At 42.1% G+C, this 25,157-nt stretch overlaps 1 protein-coding gene across 1 annotated transcript; it reads left to right on the top strand.

Annotated features, from left to right (window-relative positions):
- Positions 1–1,911: 1,911 nt before the first annotated feature.
- LOC309498085 (up-regulator of cell proliferation-like) lies at positions 1,912–25,094 on the top strand. The gene is made up of 5 exons (XM_082168599.1): positions 1,912–1,946; positions 4,691–4,813; positions 19,084–19,187; positions 19,698–19,789; positions 20,119–25,094. Exons 3-5 carry the CDS (start codon positions 19,156–19,158, stop codon positions 23,604–23,606), a joined length of 3,612 nt encoding a protein of 1,203 aa, XP_082024725.1. The 5' UTR covers positions 1,912–1,946; positions 4,691–4,813; positions 19,084–19,155; the 3' UTR covers positions 23,607–25,094.
- The last annotated feature ends 63 nt before the right edge of the window (positions 25,095–25,157 follow it).

The following is a 25,157-nucleotide window of genomic DNA, read 5'->3' as shown; positions in this document are numbered from 1 at the left end:
TCTTGCATATTGTACCTTTAACTCTTATTATATCTTTTGTCTTTTTTGGCCGCTATGACAGTGTGTTTGTCAAACACATTTGCAGCAGCAAAGAAAGCTAAAGTGAAATGAGATCAGGTGATGATGGTTTCCTGTTGATGGTTTTATAATCATCATGAAATAGACTGATTAACTGAGGTATTTTAATCTAACAATTATGTTGTCACATTCATATTTTGTTTCACAACACAAACCCTGTGTTACTGCAGCATGAGAGCCAGCAATATTATAACAATAAGTTAGAAATCTTTAACAAACATGAGCAAAAAAATAAATGTCAGGTTAAAATGACACACACAGACAACAACAATCAGTGTATGAATTTCAACAATGGTGACAATCAAAAGTATCTTGCTGCAATGCATGCTGGGTACCAGCATAGTACAAAACTCCCAGCATGCATTGCAACATGAATAAATTATGCAGCTGAATTGTCCTATAATTTAGTTTTATTCTAAATAGTTGCTTTTATTTTTTGCTGTTGTTTTTGTTTTGAATTAGTAGCTTTTCAGTGATGTTCTGAATTAATCTGTTTATCTACATATTTGTGATTTTCACCATTGTTGAGATTCATACGCTGATTGTTGATGTCTGTGTGTGTCATGTTAAACTGATTTTTTCTTGCTCATGTTTGCTCATGTGACCATTAATATATTCACGTCACAAACCCTGTGTTACTGCAGCATGAGATCCAGCAATATAACAATCGATTTAAATATTTTACCAAAGATGAAATAAAACAAGTGGCTATGGGTGGAATAAACATACGGCAGGACTTTTACTCTTTGGCCCCTGGATTACCCACCTCTGCTTATTACTAACCAGACTGACTTTATTTCTGTCACACGTGTACAGAATATCTTATTGAGAATTAACAGAGGTTTAGATGTTGATGTTTGGTTAAAAATGTTTTGTTTGAGGTCACCATCATGGAGATCAATGTTTGCTTTAGTTGATTGGTAAATGTTAACAGTCTATTAAACATGTTAGCAAAGGGCCAATTCATGTTAGAAACCTGCTTAAACATGTTAGCAATGTGTTAAGACATGTTAATTTATGCTAGCAATGAGTTAAAACATGTTACTATGTAATCACTATGCTAAATCTTGCTAGCAACATGCTTATTCATTCTAGCATTTTGTTATTTTTTTTAGCAATGTGTGAAATTTTTCTATCTTTTTAAACTACAAAATTAAAAATGAAAACAATTTCATACAGAAAAGCCTTGAAACTTCAAGCTTTTAAAACTACTTAAAACTTTCTGTCTTTCTCAAGCCTTGTCTACGAACGATTTTTTATCTTTGCTTTTGCCCTTCTAAAAAAACATGCAAATGATCATCCACTGATTTAATCCTGATTTTTTTCTCTAGTTAGAACATCATTAATACTGAAAACGTCTCTCATTGTTGGACAGTTTATGCTCATATATCCCTTAGAGGAAAAAAAAAATGAACAATGAAAATTAAATTGTGGGTCTTAGTCAATTCTAGCTTTTTGACAGCTCCGTTGAATTAATGTCCCCAGTCATCAAGATATTGTGCTTGTTTATTGAATTGAACCAAGCCAGATCTGCTAGTTTGTATTCCTGCAAAACACGTGACAAACTGAATGTAAAAAAAAAAAAAAGAAAGAAAAGAAAGAAAGGGAAACAAATCTCTAATATCTTTTTTAGGACTTTTTAAAATGATTATTATTTTAACAGAAAATACCTTTCTCATGATTATTGTTTGCTATGTGACTCCAGATGTGGTGGTTGGTTTTGTGTTTGTACAGTCATAATGAGAGTCTCCCCTGTGTTGCTTTATGGTACAGCCCATTGAGATAAAAGAGAGATGGGTGTTTTCCATAGACAGTATATAAACTGTTTTCCTGTCAACTTCAGAGAAGGGACACATTCCAAGTACAGAGTAAGTGTTGGTATTTTCTTTTTTGTTTGTTTGTTTGTTTGTCTGTCTGTCTGTCTGTCTGTCTGTCTGTTTATAAAATCGTATTGCTTTGGGTCATTTAACCTTGATTTTGTCTTCCTGAAAGCACCCAGTTAATATGTTTCAGTGTGACAGTCTTTCACAAAATGCAACATATAAAGTTATAATAATTTTTAAAAAAGGATTATTTATCTATACATAAAAAATAAATAAAAAATAAATGTTTATTGTTGGAATTATGTTCTGTTTTGGTCATGACATGTTTCTGTGTGTTTTTGGTTCTTTTGTATTCATGTTTGTACATGCTCGTACATTTGACCCAGTTTCCCAGTGTGTCTGATTGTTGTATTCGGTTCACCTGTTGTGTAGTTATAATTATCTCATTAGTTCCTATATACTCATTTGCTGTGTTTGAAATTGCACCCTATTTCCTCAATCACAATTCCCTACATTATTCCACTAATATAGTTCACTTGAGGAAGTGAATGAAGCCAAGTGAGTGAAATCAGATACTGAGTGAGCAGGAAGGGCTGCCGTATTTGCATGGTTTGTCCTTTTACTGTTCAATAATAATTTGAAACACAGCTCCAGCCTCCAGCAGTAATGAAAAGATTTATCTTGAACTCTGCCATGTAAACCTTAATTAAATAATTTAATAATCAATTAAAAAGGAATTTATACCAGCGTGATATTACATTGGACCAGCACGGTTTGGAAAATGGATGGATGATTTGATTCAGCTGCGGGAGCCATCTCCTGGCGAGACGCAGAGTATAGTGTTACGTGTCACATGCACAAACATGGAGAGTGACGCCTGGAAATGGGTGTCGCCCGGAGTTCCGTCTCCTGCTCCCACAACAGAACAAAGTAGTCAAGTAAACAATATTTATTTTTACATAGGGGTAAGATATTCTTTCAACAACTTAAGTTGAGAGGGTTTTAGTCTGCCAAAACAACAAACAAAAGGGGTTTTCGAACTAATTTTAGGTACGTCTTTCCTGGAGTTAAAAAAAACACACAAAGATATAATCATATACTCCCTGCTGACCTATAAACAGTAGAAAATTAACTAAAATAAAAGGGCCTCCAACCTCTCACACAGTCTCAGTGAAATTGCAGACTAGGCTACTACAGTACCGGCTTTCACATGAATAGAAGCAAAACTCAGCCAACCGGCATTAACACACCACTGTTTTGGTAAAAGCTCTACCACACAAGGAAGCAGGAGGGAGAACTCGATGAGCAGCAGGCCTTCCACACAGCTTATATCCACGTGTTGAGTCGCATCAGCCCCGCCCATTAAAACAGCTGCACATGTTACACACAAATGAGCGTGGAGCGACAGGGAGAGAGAAAGAGGAAAAAAAGAGAGAGAGGGCACCACACACGTGCACACACTGAAAAATATTTCGTTCCGACACGTAACAATAGTAATTTATCTCAATAGTAGTTTATCTCACTAAATAAAATAAAAATAGTAAGCAGGCACATCCAAGGAATCCTGCCAACTATGCCAAATTGTTGTGGCAAATAAAATTATATCACTGAATGTGAGGATGGCGCTCTCAGTCTAAAGATGTGTTGGGTTGAAACCTGTAAAAGAGAAAAATAAGAAAGTTCAGTAAAGCACCAAGTCGCATGAAACCAGTGTCTCAGTGAATTATTCAAACTTGCATCCAATAAACATCGCACTGAATAAGAGACAAACTTTTCTAATAGTCTTTGATGTTTATTTTCTTGCACGAAAAGGCCAGCAGTCGTATAGTCACACAGAGTGATTATAGAGTGTGACGGTGAAGGGAGGGCATCCTTTCTTCTTTATAGTCTTGACTCCCAGAATGTTATCTTTCTAGGCCAATGATGGTATTTCAACCATACGTGGAACATTCTTAGACTTGTTCATCATATTGTATCCTTGAGTGGAGGCCCTCCTGTCACGTACCAACACTCTTTATCATTCCAATTATTAGAATAAGGATTGTGTGTGCTCTTTTACTGTCATATGATATATATACTGTCACACACATCTAAAAAGAAAAAAATATATATTGGGAAACATTATTAAGTGTTATTTATGAGTTGTCTCATTTGGTTCATTGAGTTGTTCATGATCTGCAAGTTCACAAGGTAGAACAGAAGTGAAATGTAGAAGAGCAGTAGTTGTGAATTATGCAGTTAGAATTGTTGCATTATTCCAAATAAATAGATTGAGATTCACAAACAAATGTAAAGAGATTCACAAAAATGTATAAAACTAACAAATAAATAAAATGAGATTTGCAAATAAAAAATGTTTTTACAAATGTGTTTTATGTCACAAACACTTGTGCATTTGTAAATCCCCTCACGCATCTGTGGATTTTGAAACACTTCTATCATCGACGTGCAGAAAAATCCACAAATAAGTGGACTCCACCCACCGTTTCCTCAAGCCAATCAGATAACGGGCACATAAAGCTGACCAATTGTAGCACGTTCTCGCTACAACCAATCATGTTTGGTTTTACAATCAGGGCGGTCTTGCCCTGAAATAACTTTGCTCGTTCATCTGCATTGGCTCAAATAGGAAGTGTAAGGCAATTTACACTTCCTAAAAAGCCTGTAAAAAGCCATAAAGCCTGTAAAATTGATTTATCTCTTTTATCAGAGATGAAGCAATTTCAGAGATGAAGCAATTCTCTGTTAAAGCAACACTAAAGAACTTTTCCACTTCTGTCGCCCTACAGGTTGGAAGCGGAACTGTCCATTACTGCTGTCGTAAATAATTTCGCCGCCCGCAGCCTACTGTCGCACGCACGCTCGCTGTTTATCCAGCACCGGCTTTGGAATGAATGATGTCCACAGACAAGGTAGAGTATGTTGCATGATTTCATGAAAGTATGATGTATTGCGAAGAAGATGTAAACGAAGAAAAACTAAATAATGACTATTGTAACGCTTGACGTAAAACAAGTCAAATTTGTAGTTTTCCTTTTTGGGTTAACTATCCCTTTAAAGACATACTTTTTCTTATGAAAATACTGAACACAAATATATTATCGCTATCATCTCCCCATTTTGGGTAAAAATAGAAAAATAATACTAAAATACTTTGTAACGTAGTTACTTGAGTAGTTTTTAAGCAAACTACTTATTTACTCTTACTTGAGTCATATTATTTTATAGTACTTCTACTTGTACTCAAGTAAATTATTACTTAAGTAGCAATACTTTTACTAAAGTACAATTTGTTAGTACTCTTTCCACTACTGCTAATGAATAACTGGATTCAACCTCGTGATAAATACGCGAGTTTGTGTAATATAAATATGTTAAATAGTATTTTAAAAATTAAATACCTGTACTACGATTCCCTTTGTTTGTAGAGAAAATATAGGTGGGTTATTTTTAAACATGTGACATGTTGCCTTCCAAGATATATCAATCATGCATTTAAAAGTGAAATGCACAGCAGACAAGCGATTTGTATTTATTTATCTGTTAAAACACTTGATCACACAAATAATATTTCAATGAATCAGACTTCATACTTTTTTTATTGTAAAAGTTACTTACAGCATCCAAAATAAATTCAAAGATGTATTTAAGCATTGCATTATCCACTCAAAACCCCAGTAGGCTACACGCTGTTGCTCGTACTGTTACATCTTCAGTGATGGTCATTTGGGCTGATATTTGGTATTCTACATAATATTTATGTCCTATAGCTATTTGTCACCACGATTGTGATTTAAAAGACAAAATTATCCGTTTTGCCATTTCTTACATCGTGTCTACCCCGTGCGAGGCTGTCTACACTGGACAAAGAAAATGTGCAAATTATGTGTCCTCCGTGTAGTTGTGTGTAGTAGCCTAGCCGCTACTTCAGAAGAAGAACGGGCATCCATTTACTGTCAATGAATCATTGTGTCGCGCTGCGCCACGTCCAGTGTAGACACTATAACGAACTATCAATTTTCATATAGCCAGCACTAGTCAATAAGGAAGATTATAGACATGTCATATATCTGCAGGTAAGAAAACATGTCATGGGCAAAATATGTTAACATTGCAAACATGTTAGTTTTACATTATTTGAAACTGCTACGGCAGCTGGGAAGATAATGGGCTATTTGCTTGTGACGCGCTGTGTTGCGCCACTTGAGTCCGGTGTAGAGAGGGTGTTATATGATGCTCGGGATCTGTGATGATCATAATTTGTGTGTAATCCTGAGTTTATCCTGATGGAAATATAAAGAAGCCTTAAAGGATTAGTTCACTTTCAAATAAAAATGTCCTGATAATTTACTCACCCCCATGTTGTCAGCATCCTGCCTCCTGTTGTTTGTCTCCGGGCCTCTAGAGGTCACCTGTGTTCCCCTCTGCTTTAGTTCTTCCTTGTTAGCATTATCCAGGTCACCTGTGCCTTGTTTCCCCTAGAGTATTTAAGCTGTGTTTTTCCCCTTGTTCCTCACTTGGTTTTTGAGTCCTGGCTATGTGTCTTCTTGCTGTTTCTCTCGAGTCCTTCCAAGTCATCTAAGCTATCCCAAGTAAGCTATTCTGAGTTATTTGATTGTGTTTTTCTCCCCTCGTGGAGTTATTTTATTTCTCTCCTGTTATCTTTTATTTTGGATTATCTGTTTGTAATACCTCTTTGTGAGAAGAACTTTTGTTGGATTTTTTGGACTTGCAAAGTACCTTTTTTAATAAATCTACTTTGCCTGGAGTTTTGCCTTGAGTGTTTCGTTTGGGTCCAACATTACCTTCTCTGTGGCTAAGTGGTAGAACACTCACCCTCCACTTCTGAGACCTGAGTTCGAGCCCAGCTTGTGACAGAAAAACTGAGTTAGACATGGACTCAGAAACACTCGGTTCCAAGGACCTGTTGGCGGTGATCGCTCAACATGAGGCATCTTTCCAGCGCCATGAAGCTGCTCTCAGCCGACAAGAAGAGCTGATGGCCAGTCATTCTCAACTCCTGGCTGATATGATGAGTTCCGGACTTCTCCAGTAGCAGAGCCCCGACTACCACCTCCCAAGCCCTTTGCTGGAGATCCAAGTTCCTGCCAGGGTTTCCTCACCTTCGAGCTTCAACCCTCAAGTTTTCCCACAGACCGTTCCAAGATTGCTTACATCATTACCCTTCTTTCGGACAAGGCGCTCTACTGGGCCTCCGCGGTGTGGAAATCCCAGGATGCCTGTTGTGATTCCTACTTGGAATTTGTGAATGAGTTCAAGCGGGTGTTTGATCATCCTGTCAGTGGTCGGGAAGCTTCCAAGCGCCTACTCTCTCTCCGTCAGGGTTCCTGCAGCACGGCAGATTTTGCCATTGAATTTCGGACCATAGCAGCAAGGAGTGGATGGAATGATGAAGCACTGAGGGTCTGTTTTCAGGGAGGGTTGTCTGAGCCCCTTCAAGATGAGTTAGCCACCCGAGAACCAGCTTCGGATCTTGAGTCCCTCATTGCATTGGCCATCTGCCTGGACAATCGTCTTAGAGAGCGGAGAGCGGCTCGCCGCCAGGTCTCTCACTCCCAAGTTCCTCTGAGCAGCTCTGTTTCTCCAGTTGGCGTTCCTCCGTTCAGAGCTTCCCCGCCCCCTGAACAACTCCAGGATTCCCCAGAGGATATGCAGTTAGGCCGTTCCAGGCTTTCTCCCAACGCATGAGGGAGCGTCGATGCCTCTACTGCGGGGTTGCCGGCCACTTCCACTCCACCTGCCCCGAGCTTTCGGGAAACGCCTGTCCCCGCCCGGCTACAGGAGGGCTGTGATGGGGAAAATTAGAGCTCCTCCTACTAACGCTGTCCTAGCTATTCCAGCCACTCTGTCCTGGGAGGGCCACCAGCATCAGGTCCAGGCTATGATCGATTCTGGCTCCGCAGGTGATTTCCTGGATCTAACTTTGGCTAAGGAACTTAAAATCCCTACCCAACTACTTCCTCAACCCCAGGCAGTTACTGCCTTGGATGGCAGACCTCTGGAACCAGGCAAAGTTACAGAGGCCACTCAGTCCCTGCGACTTACCATCTTTCAACATCAGCAGGAGGAGACCTTCTATCTCATTGACTCCCCCGAGTATCCTATTATCCTGGGTCACCCTTGGCTGTGGAGACATAATCCCCAGATCGACTGGCCTACTGGAACCATTCTAAGCTGGGGTTCCACTTGTCAACTCACCTGCATGCTTCAGAGTCCCTCAGCCCCTAGTACCGAGTTTCAAGAGTCTGTCGACCTCTCCCGTGTCCCCAGTGTTTACCATCGGTTCAAAGCAGTGTTCAGCAAGTCCCGGGCTACTTCCTTACCACCTCACCGCACTTACGACTGTGCTGTTGATCTACTCCCCGGTTCCTGCCCTCCCAGGGGTCGGGTCTTCTCCTTATCCTCCCCTGAACACTCAGTTATGGATACCTACATTAAGGAGTCCTTGGCAGCCGGCATCATCCGTGCCTCTACTTCCCCAGCTGGGGCGGGCTTCTTTTATGTAGAAAGAAGGATCCTGGTTATCCCCAGCAAGGAGACGAATGGAAGACGGCCTTCAACACCCCCACGGGTCACTGAATATCTGGTGATGCCGTTCGGGCTCACAAATGCCCCCGCAGTATTCCAGGCCCTGATTAATGATGTTCTCCGGGACATGCTTAATCTGTTTGTCTTCGTATACTTGGACGATATCCTCATCTTCTCAAGGTCACTGAAGGAGCATGAGGGGCATGTTAGCAGGGTTCTCCAGAGACTCCTTGACAACCATCTCTACGTAAAACCTGAGAAGTGTGAATTTCATGTTTCCCAGACTCAGTTTCTCGGGTTTATCGTCACTCCTGACCACCTGAAGATGGACCCCAAGAAAGTCAAAGCAGTCCACAACTGGCCCACCCCTGCCACAGTCAAGGAGGTTCAACGTTTCATTGGCTTTTCTAACTTTTATAGAAAGTTCATTAAGAATTTCAGCTCTGTGGTAGCCCCCTTGACGGCGCTTACCAAGGGAGGAGGGACCAAGATTCACTGGGGTCCGGAGGCAGCAGGGGCCTTTGAGGATCTCAAGCACCGCTTCACTTCTGCTCCGATCCTGGTTATCCCTGACCCAGAAAGACCTTTCGTGGTGGAGGTGGACGCCTCTGAGGTGGGGGTGGGAGCCGTCCTATCACAGAGGGGTGAGGATGGAAAATTACACCCTTGTGCCTTCATGTCTCGCCGCCTGTCTGACGCTGAGCGCAACTACCACGTGGGGGATTGAGAGTTGCTTGCGGTAAAACTGGCCTTGGAAGAGTGGCGCCACTGGCTTGAGGGTGCTCAGCATCCTTTCCAGGTTCTCACAGACCACAAGAACCTGGAATATCTCCAGCAGGCAAAGCGGTTGAACCCTCGGCAAGCGCGATGGTCCCTGTTTTTTAATCGATTCCAGTTTCTCCTGTCTTACAGACCTGGCACCAAGAATGTCAAGCCAGATGCCCTATCTCGAGCCTACTCTCCCGAAATACAAGAGAAGCCCTTGGCATCGATTATTCCGAGTTCTAGGATCGTCGCACCTCTTCAGTGGGAACTAGAAACATAGGGGTGGTGGCGCAATGGATAAGACACATGCCTTTGGCGTGAGAGACCCGGGTTCGAATCCACTGTGAGACACCAATGTGTCCCTGAGCAAGACACTTAACCCCTAGTTGCTCCAGAGGCGTGCGACCTCTGACATATATAGCAATTGTAAGTCGCTTTGTATAAAAGCGTCAGCTAAATGAATAAATGTAAATGTAAATGTAGAAAGAGTGGTACGAGAGGCCCTTGTCCTTGAGCCCGACCCAGGCGGTGGTCCCGCCGGACGCCTGTACGTTCCTCTCTCTGTTCGAGCCCGGGTCTTGCAGTGGGGTCATGAGTCGCCCTTGACATGCCATCCAGGTAGTGCTCGCACACTGGACTTCCTCCAGCGGCGGTTTTGGTGGCCATCCATCAAGAAGGATGTTCAGGTCTATGTTGAAGCCTGTCCTGTGTGCAACCAGGGAAAGTCTACACGTCAGCGACCCCAGGGACCGCTCCATCCCTTACCTGTTCCTCGCAGGCCGTGGTCACACCTTTCTCTGGACTTTGTTACAGGACTCCCTCCATCCCAGGGCAACACAGTCATCCTAGTGGTTGTAGACCGGTTCTCTAAGGCCGCTCGGTTTATTCCCCTCCCCAAGCTGCCTTCAGCCAAGGAGACTGCTGAGCTCCTCATGAACCATGTCTTCCGGATATTTGGGATTCCCCTGGACATCGTCTCCGATCGAGGTCCCCAATTCTTGTCCCGGTTCTGGGGGGCCTTCTGCAGGCTTATTGGGGCCACTGCCAGCCTATCGTCTGGGTTCCATCCAGAGTCTAATGGCCAGACGGAAAGGATTAATCAGGATCTGGAAACCACCTTGCGCTGTATGGCGGCCAGTAATCCCACGTCTTGGGCCGCCTATATCGTTTGGGCTGAATATGCCCACAACACCCTCCAGTCCTCGGCCACCGGATTGTCCCCTTTCGAATGCCAGTTTGGATACACCCCTCCATTATTTCCTGAGGAAGAGGTGCAAGTTGGCATTCCTTTGGCCCAGCGCTTTGTCCTACGCTGTAGGCGGACATGGAAGAAGGCCAGATGTACCCTCCTTCGGACCTCCCAGAGATACCAAAGCCAGGCTAATCGGCCCCTAATTTCCGAGCTGGTCAAAGAGTTTGGTTGGCCACCAAGAACCTGCCCCTCCGGGTTGAATCCAAGAAGCTTTCCCAGAAATACATTGGCCCTTTTCGCATAGCAAGGAAAGTTAACCCTGTTTCTTATCGTTTGTTTCTCCCTCGCTCCCTTAGAATTAACCCCACATTTCATGTTTCGTTACTTAAACCTGTCTTGTCTTCTCCTTTTTTTCTCCCCTCGTGGAGTTATTTTATTTATCTCCTGTTATCTTTTATTTTGGATTATCTGTTTGTAATACCTCTTTGTCAGAAGAACTTTTGTTGGATTTTTTGGACTTGCAAAGTACCTTTTTTAATAAATCTACTTTGCCTGGAGTTTTGCCTCCAAATTCCCCCTTAAAATTCATGTCTCTGGGGCTGCGGGGCGAAAAGAGCAGCCCCAGGCGTCGAGTAGCTCCTCACACCGGGCGCAACAAAAACAGAGTGTCGCGTCTCGCTAGGGGTGTGACGATAACCGCATCACCGCAATATCGCGTTAATGAGATGCCTACCGCGGTGTGAGGTCATCACCGCACTTTTTTTTTTTTTTTTTTTGAAAGTTACAGGAGTGCATATGGTGTGTGATATGAACTATAAACACATTAATATTTGCTTATAATTTACTGTATTCTCCGAGTCCCATGTTCAAGTGCTTCTGGAGAAAAAAAAAACGCTTCCTGCACAAGGGAGGGACAGTCCGTTAAACATATGGGGGATTTATTTTTTTGTGTGTTTCTGATTATTATTAATTAACTGCTAGGTTTCAGTACTTGTGATGTTTACAGATAATGTTCAATTAAATACAAACAAACACAGGCATAAAAGACAAGCATAACGTAAACAGTTGGAGTTAGATTTTAATTGCAAGTAGCGATCTCTCTTATGTGGTAGCCTACGCAATAACAGTTGACGGCGCTAGCCGAATGACATTATTCAAAAAATAGCCACGAATCTAGTGTCTAAGCCAAATACTGTGTCGCCTTTGAGGCAGGTGACAATTAAGGGGAAGCCGGTGAATTTGGACAAGGCAATATGCCGTATTTGTCGCACAAAAGTATCTGTCTTGCGAGGAAATACCACTAACTTAAGACCACATCTTAGAAAAATTAACCATCCTGTGGCGTTTGCTGGACTTAAGTGCAGCAGACCTACCTTAGGTCGGCGACACACTGGCTGCGTGGCGTGTCAGTTTTTAATTCGGCTCCCATGTTAACAGGTTAGAGCTTGCACACTGTGTGCCTGCGTGAGACGCGCGTCTCAGTTGCGGCACGAGCCGCGCGGAAAAAAGCGTGCATGCTAGAAATAGAACCGACGCCTATTTTTCACGCAAGCCTGTTGGAAGCGTTTCCTGGCAAAATAGAATAGGAAAAAAATGTTTGTATGTCATTTTGACATGAATACATATTAATAAATTACATTTTGATGTTTGAAAGTTTAGGTTTTGACATAAATGCAGATATAAATGTAATTAAAAAAAAATATGATCGATTTTCAAATATTGCACCTGTCAATAGAGAACGAAATATTCTGTAGCCTATTTTGCCATCAATACTGCCGACGCTGTCTTTGCTGTTATATATTTATGTTTAACATTAAGTATAGGCCTTCCACAACTCTCTCCCCATATGTCTAATATATCACCAATGAGGCTTATATGTCACCTAGCAGCAGCAGCGCTGTTTCTGATGTGCAAAGACATAAAAAAGCCACGCAGCTGACACGCAACAGAAACGCCACACTCACACCACGCAGCCAGTGTGTCGCCGGCCTTAATTAACCCTCTGAGGTCTGAGGGGTTTTTGGGGTCCTTGAGATGTTCTGACATGCCCTGACATTTGTGCTTTTTTCAGTTGCTTATAAACATATTAATGACAAAAAAAAATTACACACTATTTAGCACAAACAGGGCTACCATAATATGTGAGCAACAAGAATGTACATGTCTGCATTTATGAGAGAATAATGTTTATGCGTGGTTATTGAAAAAACTAAAAACTAAAGTTTCTGAAATAAGGCCATAACACACATACTAAATATGTGCCAATAAGACTTTTGTCTAATAGATGTCATTGCCTAGTGTTTTTTCTTCAAAATGATGTGAAAATCATCCTGCCCTTATCATTCACATAACACAATACATTGATTTGAATTTTGCAAAGCACTTTCTGTTTGGAAAGGCAATATGCGGAGTGGGCGTCAACGATCATGCATATTTAGTGGTTCACACCTTAGGAGACAATGGGGCCTGCATACTTAATGACCCTTTCATTCAGGTGAGTCACTGAGCCACAAGAATGCAAGAGCAACAGTTGGAAGCATCTCAATTATTTTTTATTTTTCCACATAGTGTGCTTGCAATTTGGCCTATAATATCCAAGGAAAACATGTCTAGTAATTGTGCAGTTAATTCTCATACTGTATTTTCAGTTTTGGAATATTTATCCTCTCCCCAAATTTGTCACTAATAAAACACAATAAAAATTATTTAAAGAAAAGGCTTATTACCTTATTACCTTTTAATAGTTTGTTTACATCTACCTTGTAAATATATTTTTTTATTAAAAAGGTTACAATTACAACAACAATTCAAGTGTAATCTTTCTTTGTAAAAACTAAAGTATACATTTTATCATACATATTTCAAAGTTAAGGATTTGATTGATTATTTGATTACTTTATTTTTGACAAAACATACTATATTTAACATGAGCAAATATTGGCAAACAAATATTGGCTTATTTGAGTTGGCAGATATTTTACAGTAAAAATGTATAATCTATCCAAAACTAATCAACGAAATGTTGTCTTTCATATGTCTGTAACATAGGTCTTTCGTTTTTATTATAAGAAATATAAATGTTAATTTGCAGTTTAATACGTTGCTTATACAAATACATTTTATTTCAACATTTCAGTCGATTTTTACTCAGTATAGCAATACAGTTTGCTAAAACCGAAACATTCATTCACAAACAGAAACGCCTGACTGTAACGTTGTTTTTATGAAATATTAGGGCATATAAATGTTAATTTTCAGTTTACTCATCTCAGTATAGCAATACAGTTTGCTAAAACATCATCATTCATTCACACAGAGACGCAATTTAAATTTAAACTGTCTTTTTGCGAGCTGTGATAAACAGCGCGCATCTCTGCGGCTGCCGTTCATTCATTCACAGAAACGCGATTAACTTGAGAAGGAAAAAAAACTTACTACATATTCGGATCCTCTCTCCTGCAATACCCGCACTCTGAGGTAGATTTTCCGTTATTATTATTCCTCACAGCGCTGCCAGATGGTGTAAACACGTAGGCTACAATGATATGATTAAACTTGTGTTTCCTCGAGCTGATATGGGGGCGTTCACAGGTTTGCCTCAGTAATTTGCGTTTGAATAGCGCGCGCTCTCCGTGGGCGGAGTCACATTACCTTTGAATGAGCTCTAATGAGCTCGACTGGAATCGCTCTCTTTTAACACAGATTTCACAAGATGAGAATATTTTTTTTTTATATAAATTACCTCATTTTAAAGAAGAGAATTCAAGCTTCATGCCTGTGTGACTGTATGCCTGTTTGACTCAGTATTCGTTGAGTTATTGTTCATTTTCGGACGCGTTTCAGAATGGTCTTCACTGACAGAGAGAAGGCAGAACTCGCATCACGTTTATTTTTCTTTATTTGGCAAAAAGCACAACACTTTGTTTTTATTGTGAGTATACACAAAAATAATACACATTTAACAGAATCGATTGATGTATGAAACTTGCTTGTAATATCAAAGTCAACAGAGCAAAATTAATTTCTTTTGAACTGAACTGAAAAAAATCCAGCAAAACGCGTGGGCGCGTTTGTCGACCTCAGAGGGTTAATAGTTAATTATTAATATTTACAATTTAATATAAATGTTAATTTGTTTATTTGTTAATAAAGAATACTGATTTATGTTATTCATTTCCATTGTCATTTACAAGCTACATGCGTTCTTGATCGCGTCTGCAGTGTGTGACGCGGCCGCGGGTGATTTATTTTTATTTATTTTTATTTATTTTTTTTTGGGGGGGGTGGGTGGGGGGTCGGTTAACCGCCAAACCGCGAGATTTGTTGCTTCTTTACCGCGGTAAGAAAAAATCCCATACCGTCACAGCCCTACGTCTCGCGCTCTCCCACAAAAAGACTGGGACGCAGCGCGGCGCTCTCAGACGAAGTCTTCGAGGGGTAAAACTGATCTGAGGACAGTTATTATCGCCAAGAAGGCTTCGTCTAAGAAAATGCTGAGGGTAGTCCCCGCCAAGAGAAAACTGAGTTCACCGCTTCACACGGTGCCCGTTTTCTCTCGGTGCCCTCAGGGGACCGCTCTGCCAACCCTGCCTTTACGTCAGGGCGTGGACGGGCCCGGCGAGATTTTCCCCGAGGGGAGCTCGCTCCCTCCGAGGAGGGGTCCAGAGCAGTTAGACCAGTTGTTCCCTGCCGGTGCACCGTTACAGGGCACTGTGTCTGCAGCTCAAAGTATTCCAGAGGCCAGTCTCGAGAGGCTGGTACCCTTAGTAGATTTTCTGGCGGAGTGGAAAAGTCTTCCAAATATTTCTCAGTGGGTCCTGCAGACGATCGAAAACGGTTATGCTATTCAGTTCAGGTCTCGTCCACCTCGATTCAGAGGGGTCCTACACACAGTGGTGGGCCCCGAGCAGGCTCTGGTAATGGAACAGGAGGTAAAGACTCTACTGCAAAAGGAGGCTATAGAACGGGTTCCTCCTCCCAGCAGGGAGTCAGGTTATTACAGCCGGTACTTCATCGTTCCGAAGAAGGATGGGGGGTTGCGTCCAATTTTAGATCTGCGCCTGTTAAACTGCACTGTAGGGAAGCTCAAATTCAAGATGCTCACTCTCAAGCAGATCGTGTCACAAATCAGATCCGAGGACTGGTTTGTCACGATAAATCTAAAGGACGCTTACTTCCATGTTTCCATCCTTCCACAACACAGGAAGTTCCTGAGGTTTGCTTTCGGGGGCGAAGCATACCAGTATCGGGTTCTTCCATTCGGCCTAGCGCTGTCTCCCCGCACATTCACGAAATGTATGGATGCAGCTCTGGTTCCGCTGCGACTTCAGGGCATCCGCATTTTAAATTATATCGACGATTGGTTGATCCTAGCCCAGTCGGAGCAACAAGCGGTTCGGCATCGAGATGTCGTTCTCGCTCATATCAAGAGATTGGGTTTGAGGCTAAACGTCAAGAAAAGTGTGCTATCTCCATTACAGAGGACCACTTTTCTCGGCGTAGTTTGGGACTCGAGGACGATGCGGGCACGTCTGTCTCCTGCTCGTATTACCTCAATCCTCTCAGCGGTGAGGCAAGCAAAGCTAGGCCAGTCAAAACAAAACAATTTCAGAGAATATTAGGTCTCATGGCAGCAGCATCCAACGTCATACCTTGCGGCCTGTTGTACATGAGACCGTTGCAGTGGTGGCTCAGAACCAAGGGGTTTTCCCCGAGGGCAAACCCACTCTGCATGATCAGGGTCACGCGACGATGTCTTCGTGCCCTGGTCATGTGGAAAGAACCTTGGTTTCTTTCCCAAGGGCCTGTGTTGGGAGCTCTTTGTCGTCGCGTCACGCTAACGATGGATGCCTCCCTCACGGGTTGGGGAGCGATCATGAGTGGTCGCTCAGCCTGAGGTCTGTGGCAGGACCATCATCTCTCATGGCATATAAATTGTCTAGAAATGTTGGTGGTGTTCCAGGCTCTGAAACACTTCCTCCCAGACCTCAGGGGTTACCATGTGCTCGTCCGGTCAGACAACACATTGGTGGTCTCTTATATAAACCATCAGGGGGGTCTGCGTTCGCGCCCCTTGTACAAGCTGGTTCGCCAGATCCTTCTGTGGGCCCAGGGGAAACTCCTTTCATTGAGGGCTATGTATATCCCGGGGTATTTAAATCAGGGGGCAGACATCCTGTTGAGGCAGGGGCCGAGGCCCGGGAAATGGAGACTCCACCCCGAGGTGGTGGAGCTCCTTTGGAAGAATTTCGGTCGTGCCGAGGTAGACCTGTTCGCTTCCAGGGAGACATCACACTGTCCACTGTGGTTCTCCCTGAGCTATCCAGCCCCTCTGGGGTTGGATGCCATGGTGCAGGCGTGGCCGAGGTCACGTCTGTACGCATTTCCCCCGATTGCTCTGCTCCCAGGAGTTCTGGAAAGGGTCCGTCGGGACGGGGTCAGTCTACTGTTGGTAGCCCCGTTTTGGCCGGCCCGAGTGTGGTTCGCGGACCTAGTGTCTCTCCTCGACGGCTCTCCTCTGGAGATTCTGATCAGGAGGGACCTACTCTCTCAGGCGAGTGGGTCGATCCTTCACCCCCGCCTAGAACTGTGGAAACTGTGGGCTTGGCCTCTGAGGGGGCCCAGCTCATAAGTTCTGGTCTCTCAACTGAGGTTGTTGAGACCATTCTCCACTCCAGAGCTCCGTCCAAGAGGAAGTTATATGCCTTGAAGTGGAGATTATTTACTTCCTGTTGCGGAGAACACCAGTTGGACCCGGTTAACTGCCCGGTGGGTGCAGTGCTGGAGTTCCTGCAGGAGCGATTCTCCGCAGGGCTATCCCCCTCCACACTGAAGCGGCACTAGCGGCTTACCATGTCCCTTTGAGTGGAGTTTCTTTGGGGAGACACCCGCTTATAACACACTTTCTTCGTGGCACTTTGAGGTTGAGGCCAGCAGTCCGCACGAGGGTACCGACTTGGGATCTGGCCATTGTTTTGGAAGGCCTTTCCCTAGCTCCGTTTGAGCCTATTGAAGAGGTTTCTGAGGTTATCTATTTGCTTGCTATTTCGTCTCTCAAGAGAATTGGAGACATTCAAGCTCTCGGTTTCCCCCTCGTGCTTGGAATTTTCGCCTGGTATGGTAAAGGCTTTTCTCTATCCCATACCAGACTATGTTCCTAAGGTTCCAACTAATGTGGTTAGGCCTATTGTACTGCAGGCTTTCTGTCCTCCTCCTTTTCAGACGTCGGACCAGGAGAAACTAAATCTGCTCTGCCCAGTTAGGGCTCGGCTCTAGATGCTTATGTCCACTGAGCTGCCCTGTGGAGAAAGTCTGAACAGCTGTTTGTTTGTTTTGGGTCACCCAGAAAGGGGTGTTCTGCATCTAAACAGAGGATGAGCAAGTGGGTGGTCGAGGCCATTTCACTTGCTTACGAGTCGGTTGGTCAGCCTTCACCTTTGGCTGTACGAGCTCACTCTACTAGGAGTATGGCTGCTTCTAAAGCTCTACTATCAGGAGTTTCACTTCATGATGTCTGTGATGCGGCAGGCTGGTCCTCACCGCACACGTTCATCAGGTTTTATGATCTTGACCTCAGCTCCACTCCAGGGGCGCAGGTGCTTTCGTCCGAATGTGCGCCCTGATTTCACACGGACGGTCACTTGCTCGCATGGCGACGTGGGTATTAGCGTTCCCGCAGCGTTTCGACGCAGCTCGAGTTCCCTTGAAAGGGAACGTCTCGGTTACGTATGTAACCCTAGTTCCCTGAATAGGGAACGAGACGCTGCGTCGCCCTGCCATACTCCCGGCATTCCCGTGATCGACTTGCTTCAGCCTATCAGAAGCTAGCGCGTTTGTGATTCTGGGGTGCTTTATAATTTCCTGGTCGATGACGTCACCCGCCTATGACGTTCCATCTCGCCATTGGACTGATTCCATACGTGCTTCATGACGCACTCACGCAGGGGCGTTCCCGCAGCGTTTCGACGAAGCGTCTCGTTCCCTATTCAGGGAACTAGGGTTACATACGTAACCGAGACGTTTTTTGCCGGCCAGATTCAAAAGTTGAATCTATCAACTAACGTTAGCTCCGCTGTTGGGAAAACGCTCTGGTTGGTTGAAGCGCTGTCCTATTGCGTGCAGAGGGAATCTGAAAGACAGCCGTTTATCCCGCCCCTCGGATTGAGCCGTGTCTATGGTGAGTTGCCAGACCTAACATCTTGATGTAGGTCTGGCTTGCCAGGCTAGGTTGTAGCGAGAACGTGCTATGATTGGTCAGCTCAATGTGGCCGTTATCTGATTGGCTTGAGTAAACGGTGGGTGGAGTCCACTTATTTGTTGATTTTTCTGCACGTCAACGCTAGAAGTGTTTCAAAATCCACAGATGCGTGAGGGGATTTACAAATGCACAAGAAGAGATTCACAAATGTGTGCAACGATTTACAAATGCACAGAAAGCGGTTCACAAATAAATGCCAGGCAGAGTTGTGACATAAAACACATTTGTAAATATATTATTTTATTTGCAAATCTCATTTTATTTGTGAGTTTTATACATGTTTGTGAAACTCTTTACATTTATTTGTAGATCTTAATCTATGTATTTGTGAATTTGATACATTTTTGTGAATCTCTTTACATTTGTTTGTGAATCTCAATCTATTTATTTGTAATAATGCAACAATTCTAACTCCATAGTGAAGGTTGTCTCAGTAGATTGGGTGGAGTTTGGCAATTCATTCCACCACAGAGGAACAAGTCTGAACAGCAATGTTTGAATGGAGAGGGAAATTACAGACAAGGTATAAACAGTTGCACCACTTTATCATGCAATCTGCGTATTAAAAGCCTGCAGTCCAACAAAACCTGAAGATCAAAAGTCAGTACTAACTGCAATTAGACAAACCAGTTAACAAAAAATTAATAAAAAAATGGACATGTTAATAGTGGAAATTAAGTACATGGTGACAAGTGTACATCATGTTTATTTTAGGTAACAAGGGTGACTCATTCACAAAGAGGCTACTTTTATTTGTTCTTTATCAGGGATGTATTCTGTTATATTGTTTTATTGTTTATCGTTACTCTTCCTCTTAGCATTGGTGATGCACTGGAGAGTAAACAAGGGTGACTCATTCACAAAGAGTCTGCTTTTATTTGTTCTTTATCAGAGACTAATAAAATACTGTAAATGGAAGTCTATGAAGCACAAAGTCTAGTAAACATGAATTGAAAGCAGTTAAAGTGTCCAAATACTTTTGATATGATCTCCTGTTATTCTAAGTAATAGCAATATCTCTTGAAACATGCAGGAAAATGTCTGAACATGACAACGCCCTCTGTGATGAAACCAGTGACAGTGCTGAATCAGACGGCAACATAGAACAACCTCCCTCACAAAAAAGTGAGTCGGTTAATAATTATGGTAACACTTTACAACTAATTGTGCTGTTAACGTGAATTGATGCATTAGTATATGTGTGAGTTAATGTTAACAAAGATTAACTAATGTTAACTAATTGTGCTGTTAACGTGAATTAATGCATTAGTATATGTGTGAGTTAATGTTAACAAAGATTAACTAATGCTAACTAATTGTGCTGTTAACGTGAATTAATGCATTAGTATATGTGTGAGTGAACGTTAACAAAGATTAACTAATGCCAAAGAAAAAGGTCAGAATTGCAAGATGACTGAGATGGCAGTTGTAATATCTGTTTCTCTTATTGACAGAAATCATGAAAAAACTTCTGCAAAACTTGGGTTTGACAAAACATTATGATAAGAAGATCACCTTGAATGATGTTCTGCAGATTGGAAAGGACAGCATCAAGGATAAGGATGCCGAGACTGTTTCAGATCTGCCATGGCTGATTTTGAAGAGACTAATGATGCTAAAAACAACAGCGAGGAGTGTGAAGTGTTCACCAAAACATAGGGCAGATGATGATGATGCAGACTGGGAGGATGATGATGATCAGGAAAGTTATGAATCAGGCGGTGCTCAAGTAAATCCTTTAGACATTTTTACTGCCCTGTTCCTTTGTTCTGACAGTTTTCTTCAGCAGGAAATGATCTTGAAAATGTCCATGTGTCAGTTTGCCATACCTATGCTGCTTCCAAACAGTGATAAGAACCAGATCACACTTATGCTCTGGGCAATGAGAGGCATTGTGCAACAATACAGACCACACTCACTGCCAGATGCAAGTGGATTTGTGGAGGAAAGAATCGTTCTGTCAGACTTGCCATTAGTGTCTTTTGTAAGACTGGGTAGATGCAACATTTCCAAGTCACATATTTTGAACAAGTTGCTCAGCAAATCACAACAGTCTACTGATATTTTTATACACCATAATCTGGATTGTGGCAACATCCCAAAGAAAATCGCAAATGGTTTGGTTGAGATTAGCTGGTATTTTCCTTGTGGTAATAAAAACATTGATGTCTTTCCTGAGCCAGTAGCTATAGCAAACTTGAGAGGTGACATTCAAAATTTTGAAAAACAGTTCTCCTTTCTTTGCAAGACATCCACTGCAGTGTTTGTGTTCTTTGAAAATGAACTTCCAGATTCTCGGTATATTTCAGTCCCCAGTGAGGATTTGAAGCATCAGCTGTTCTGGGTGGGCGACTCAAACAATGAATGTATAAGAAAAACAGCTGAAAAGCTTAATCTGAAAAGACACAATTTCCTATTTAAAGCGAAGCAGAATGATGCAGACTTTGTTAAGAAAATTTGGACCAAGATGCAAGATGCAATGCAGAAAAACAATCACAGGATGTCAGTTGTTCGTATGGCTGAGACTGCACGAGAGTTGGGGATCAAGGTCGATGAGGATGCTGAGGAATGTCAGAGAGCCAAAGCAAGAGCAGATGAAATCACATCAAAAATTACAGATACGGAACAATTCAAGAAAAAAGAGATGCCATTGCAGGGAGAGATTTTGAAGATGTTGGCAAAGTTAGAGAAGGAGGAATGCAGATTGAAGAAAGTAGGGGATCAGAGTATTGAGACTTACAAAGACCACATTCAGACTGAAAAGTTAAAATTGAGAAAACAACAATACAAAAAATACATCTCTGCTACAATGAACTCATTTATCCAAGCAATATCATGTCCAAGAGTGGAAAGAGCTTATTTCCTAAAATGGATGCGGATGAACCTGGAGAATCTTTCTCGTGAAGTACTGCCTAACCTCAGAAAGCAATATAAAGAGAAATGTAGTGTAAATGTTGTTTGTGAACACAAGGAGGATATTTCTGAGCTTGATAGAAAGATTTCAAACTGTTCTTTAGGAATTGAACACTTCATTCGTGAGATGGGTCAGCTTTATGAGGCGGCAGTCTCTCACTCAAAACAAGAAAAATCCCCAAACCAACTGGAGCACTTGCCTCAACTGTGTGCTGAACTACTTCTGGATGGATACTCACTGGAACTAATTGACGGAGATGCTTCCAATATACCTGTCGAGTGGGTGACCAGTGTGTTTTCTGAATTAAATACATTAGTGAAGCCTAACAATAAGATTGTGGTGGTCACAGTTTTAGGAGTCCAGAGCTCAGGAAAGTCCACAATGCTGAACACGATGTTTGGAGTTCAGTTTGCTGTAAGCAATGGAAGATGTACCAGAGGAGCATTTGTTCAGCTTATCAGAGTGGCAGACGATTTCAAACCAGAACTCAACTATGATTATTTACTGATAATTGACACTGAGGGGCTTAAATCCCTTGAACTAGCGACACTTGACAACAGCCATGAGCATGACAATGAGTTGGCCACACTTGTTGTTGGACTAAGTGATGTTACAATCATCAACATCACAATGGAGAACTCCAACGAAATGAAGGACATTTTACAGATTGTTGTTCACGCCTTCATCAGGATGAAGGAAATCGGTAAAAACCGCAAGTGTTTGTTTGTACACCAGAATGTAGGTAATGTCTCAGCCCATGATTCAAACATGAGAGACCGCCAGTTTCTGTTGAAGCAACTGAATGAAATGACTCAAGCAGCAGCCAAAATGGAGAACAAATTGGAGTTACAGAACTTCACAGATGTGATGGAGTACGACACTGAGAATGGTGATCACTATATTCCTGGTTTGTGGCATGGAAATCCTCCAATGGCACAAGTGAGTACTGGGTATAGTGAGTCTGTGTATGAACTTAAAAGACATATAATTGACACCTTCAGATGTTACGAGCCAGGGAGCATTTGTGAATTTCTTGAATGGACCAAAGACTTGTGGAATGCTGTGAAATTTGAGAAATTCATCTTTAGCTTCAGAAACAGCATGGTGGCTGATGCATACATCAAACTGTGCACCGAGTACAACAGATGGGACTGGGCACTGAGAAAGCAAATGCACACATGGACATTAGAAGCTGAAACGAAAATCCTAAACCATGGAAAATTTGAAATCCCTGATAACTGCACCATTGAAGATGTCCACTGTGTTTTGGTGAGAAATGCAGAGAGTGACCTCTCAAAAGGTGAAAAGGACATTACAGACAAAATCACAAAATATTACGAGGAGGGAGAGGGTCACGTTGAACTCGTGGAAAGGTATCGACAAGACTTTATAAATGGTGCCAAGTTTTTGAAAACAGAGCTGTCAAATTCTATAAAAAGAAAACTGGATGCAGCTCTTTCACGTCGACATGCAACAATCAAGGTGGAAAGAATCAAGAGTACATGCATGGATAAAATGGAGAAGAAAGTGCTAGATTTGCTTGAAGACTGTCGGAAAAACAATTCAGACATGTCAGATGAATCACTGGATGAAGCTTTCGAAAACATGTGGAAAGAAACAGTCAAGACACTCTCATGTAGAAGGCTCCAACAGGAAGATATCAAAGGCAAAGTCTTGCATACTTTGAGGAAAAATCTTGAAGCAAGAGGAAGTTCAATGGCTGAAAACTTGGACAAAGTTAAAGATTTAAATGCATATGGCCATGGTAAATTTGTCACAGAAATCAACATAGACAGTAAACTTTCTCCAGATAGGAACAACAGAGTTCAGGAGATAAACAGACTAATTGATGATTGTAGTAAATATGTGGAAGAAATGCGAGCAAGCAAGGTTGATTATGATGACACATACATCAGGGAAATTCTGAACAACATTGATGAGAATCTTAAGGCTCATGAAAATCTCGGTATCGAAGAAGATTTTGAACTGTCTCTTAAACTACACATCTGTGGCTTCACAGCAAGATAATTTCAAGATATTCACTATCAGTTTATCCAGAACAATGACCCACTCATAGGTTTGGAAAAGTTTAAACAAACATATTATTCTGGTTTCATAGACCTTTTCCATGAGCGAGACCAGTGTCAGAAAAAAGCTGACGAATTCCTGAATAATTGCCTGAAACCTGCTGTGCAAACATACATTTCTGAGATCTTGAGCACAGAAATGGCCGAAGTAATGTTGACTGGTGAAAATGCATTAGTTTTTGGAACAAGAACAGCTTTTCAGTATTCCGTCTTGACATATCTTTTAGACAAATTTGAATTTAAAATATATGCACATTTTATTGATCAATATGACTTTTTTGTAAAATTCTACATTTATAAGAAAGTCACAGAACACTTCTCAATAGAGAACAGAATGTCGGAAATGGAGGAGAGGCTCCTCGGTGTGGTCACAAGAGAAATAATGCTGGCCATCACAGACTCAGAGCAAAGCACAGAGACTAATGACATCAAGAAATTCACCCAGAGCATTTGCAAGAAGCTTGAACACAGGCTTGTGTTTCCTAAAGATGCAGTGGATGCTTTCCTGTCACTGAGCAATGTCAATGAAAAACAATTTTCAAAAATGTTGAAAATTTCTGTGGAAGAAATGGACCAGTCACTGAAGGAAACTTATAAGGCAACAGTATCCAGTAGACTAGAAAAACTTCAAACCAAAACGGAGGAAGTGCTGTTCAAACGGGTGTGGGGCTGTGGGAAACAGTGCCCGTTCTGTAATGCCCCATGTGAGGCAGGTGGAGTGGCCCACACCAAACACTTTGTCTCAGTCCACAGACCAGTGGGTCTCAAGGGCTACAAAGGTCACTCTACTAGAAAATTGTCAACCGACATCTGTTCGTCATCAGTATGCAGTGAAACAAGATTTAGTTGCACTGACACAAAAGGTCAGTGGCATCCATACAAAAAATACAGTGACATTTATCCAGACTGGGAAATCCAGCCTGACCCCAGCATTGAAGGTTCAGCCTACTGGAAATATGTGATGGCAAATTTCAATGAGCAGTTTGCTAAAGAGTACAATGCAAAGCCTGCAGATATACCTTCATCCTGGGAATCCATCACTAAGGACCAAGCAGAGAAAAGTCTAAAGGGCAATAATTAACTAGCGCTTCTCTGCTTTCTGTGTGAATTTGTGCTTGAGCAGATACTTTAAACCTTTCTGTTTAACATTTAATATCAACATGTCCCTAAAATAAGCTTTTACTTTGATAACAGAGGAACAAAAACATGATGTGTGACTTCATATCCAGATTAATGGGTGGCAGTATCTTATATTCTGTAAGATTACATGTGAATGGTAGAGTAAAATAAACTAAAGTGTACCAGACATTATTTCCTGTAGTGTGTTGTCTGGACATATTAATGCATGCTTTGCTATTTATATAATCTTGAGGCCTGTAGATGAAACTCTTATCTCTTATTTGTCACCAAAATAAATTAATTATACAGATGTTGTTCATTCTTGTAGTTACTATTTATCACATCTAATATTATTTACTACATTTATAATATC

The sequence above is a fragment of the Leuciscus leuciscus genome (genome assembly GCF_965113295.1).
Source record: "Leuciscus leuciscus genome assembly, chromosome: 1".
Taxonomy (NCBI): domain Eukaryota; kingdom Metazoa; phylum Chordata; class Actinopteri; order Cypriniformes; family Leuciscidae; genus Leuciscus; species Leuciscus leuciscus.
Note: the sequence above shows the minus strand (reverse complement) of the source record. Positions and strands in the feature narration are given on the sequence as shown.

What these genes read in the sequence shown, in the direction of transcription:
- LOC309498085 (XM_082168599.1), top strand. Translation starts at nt 19,156, where the DNA reads ATGTTTGAATGGAGAGGGAAATTACAGACAAG. An exon ending in AGAGGGAAATTACAGACAAG is followed by an intron (nt 19,188 to 19,697) that starts GTATAAACAGTT and finishes TGAAACATGCAG; the next exon opens with GAAAATGTCTGAACATGACA. An exon ending in ACAACCTCCCTCACAAAAAA is followed by an intron (nt 19,790 to 20,118) that starts GTGAGTCGGTTA and finishes TCTTATTGACAG; the next exon opens with AAATCATGAAAAAACTTCTG.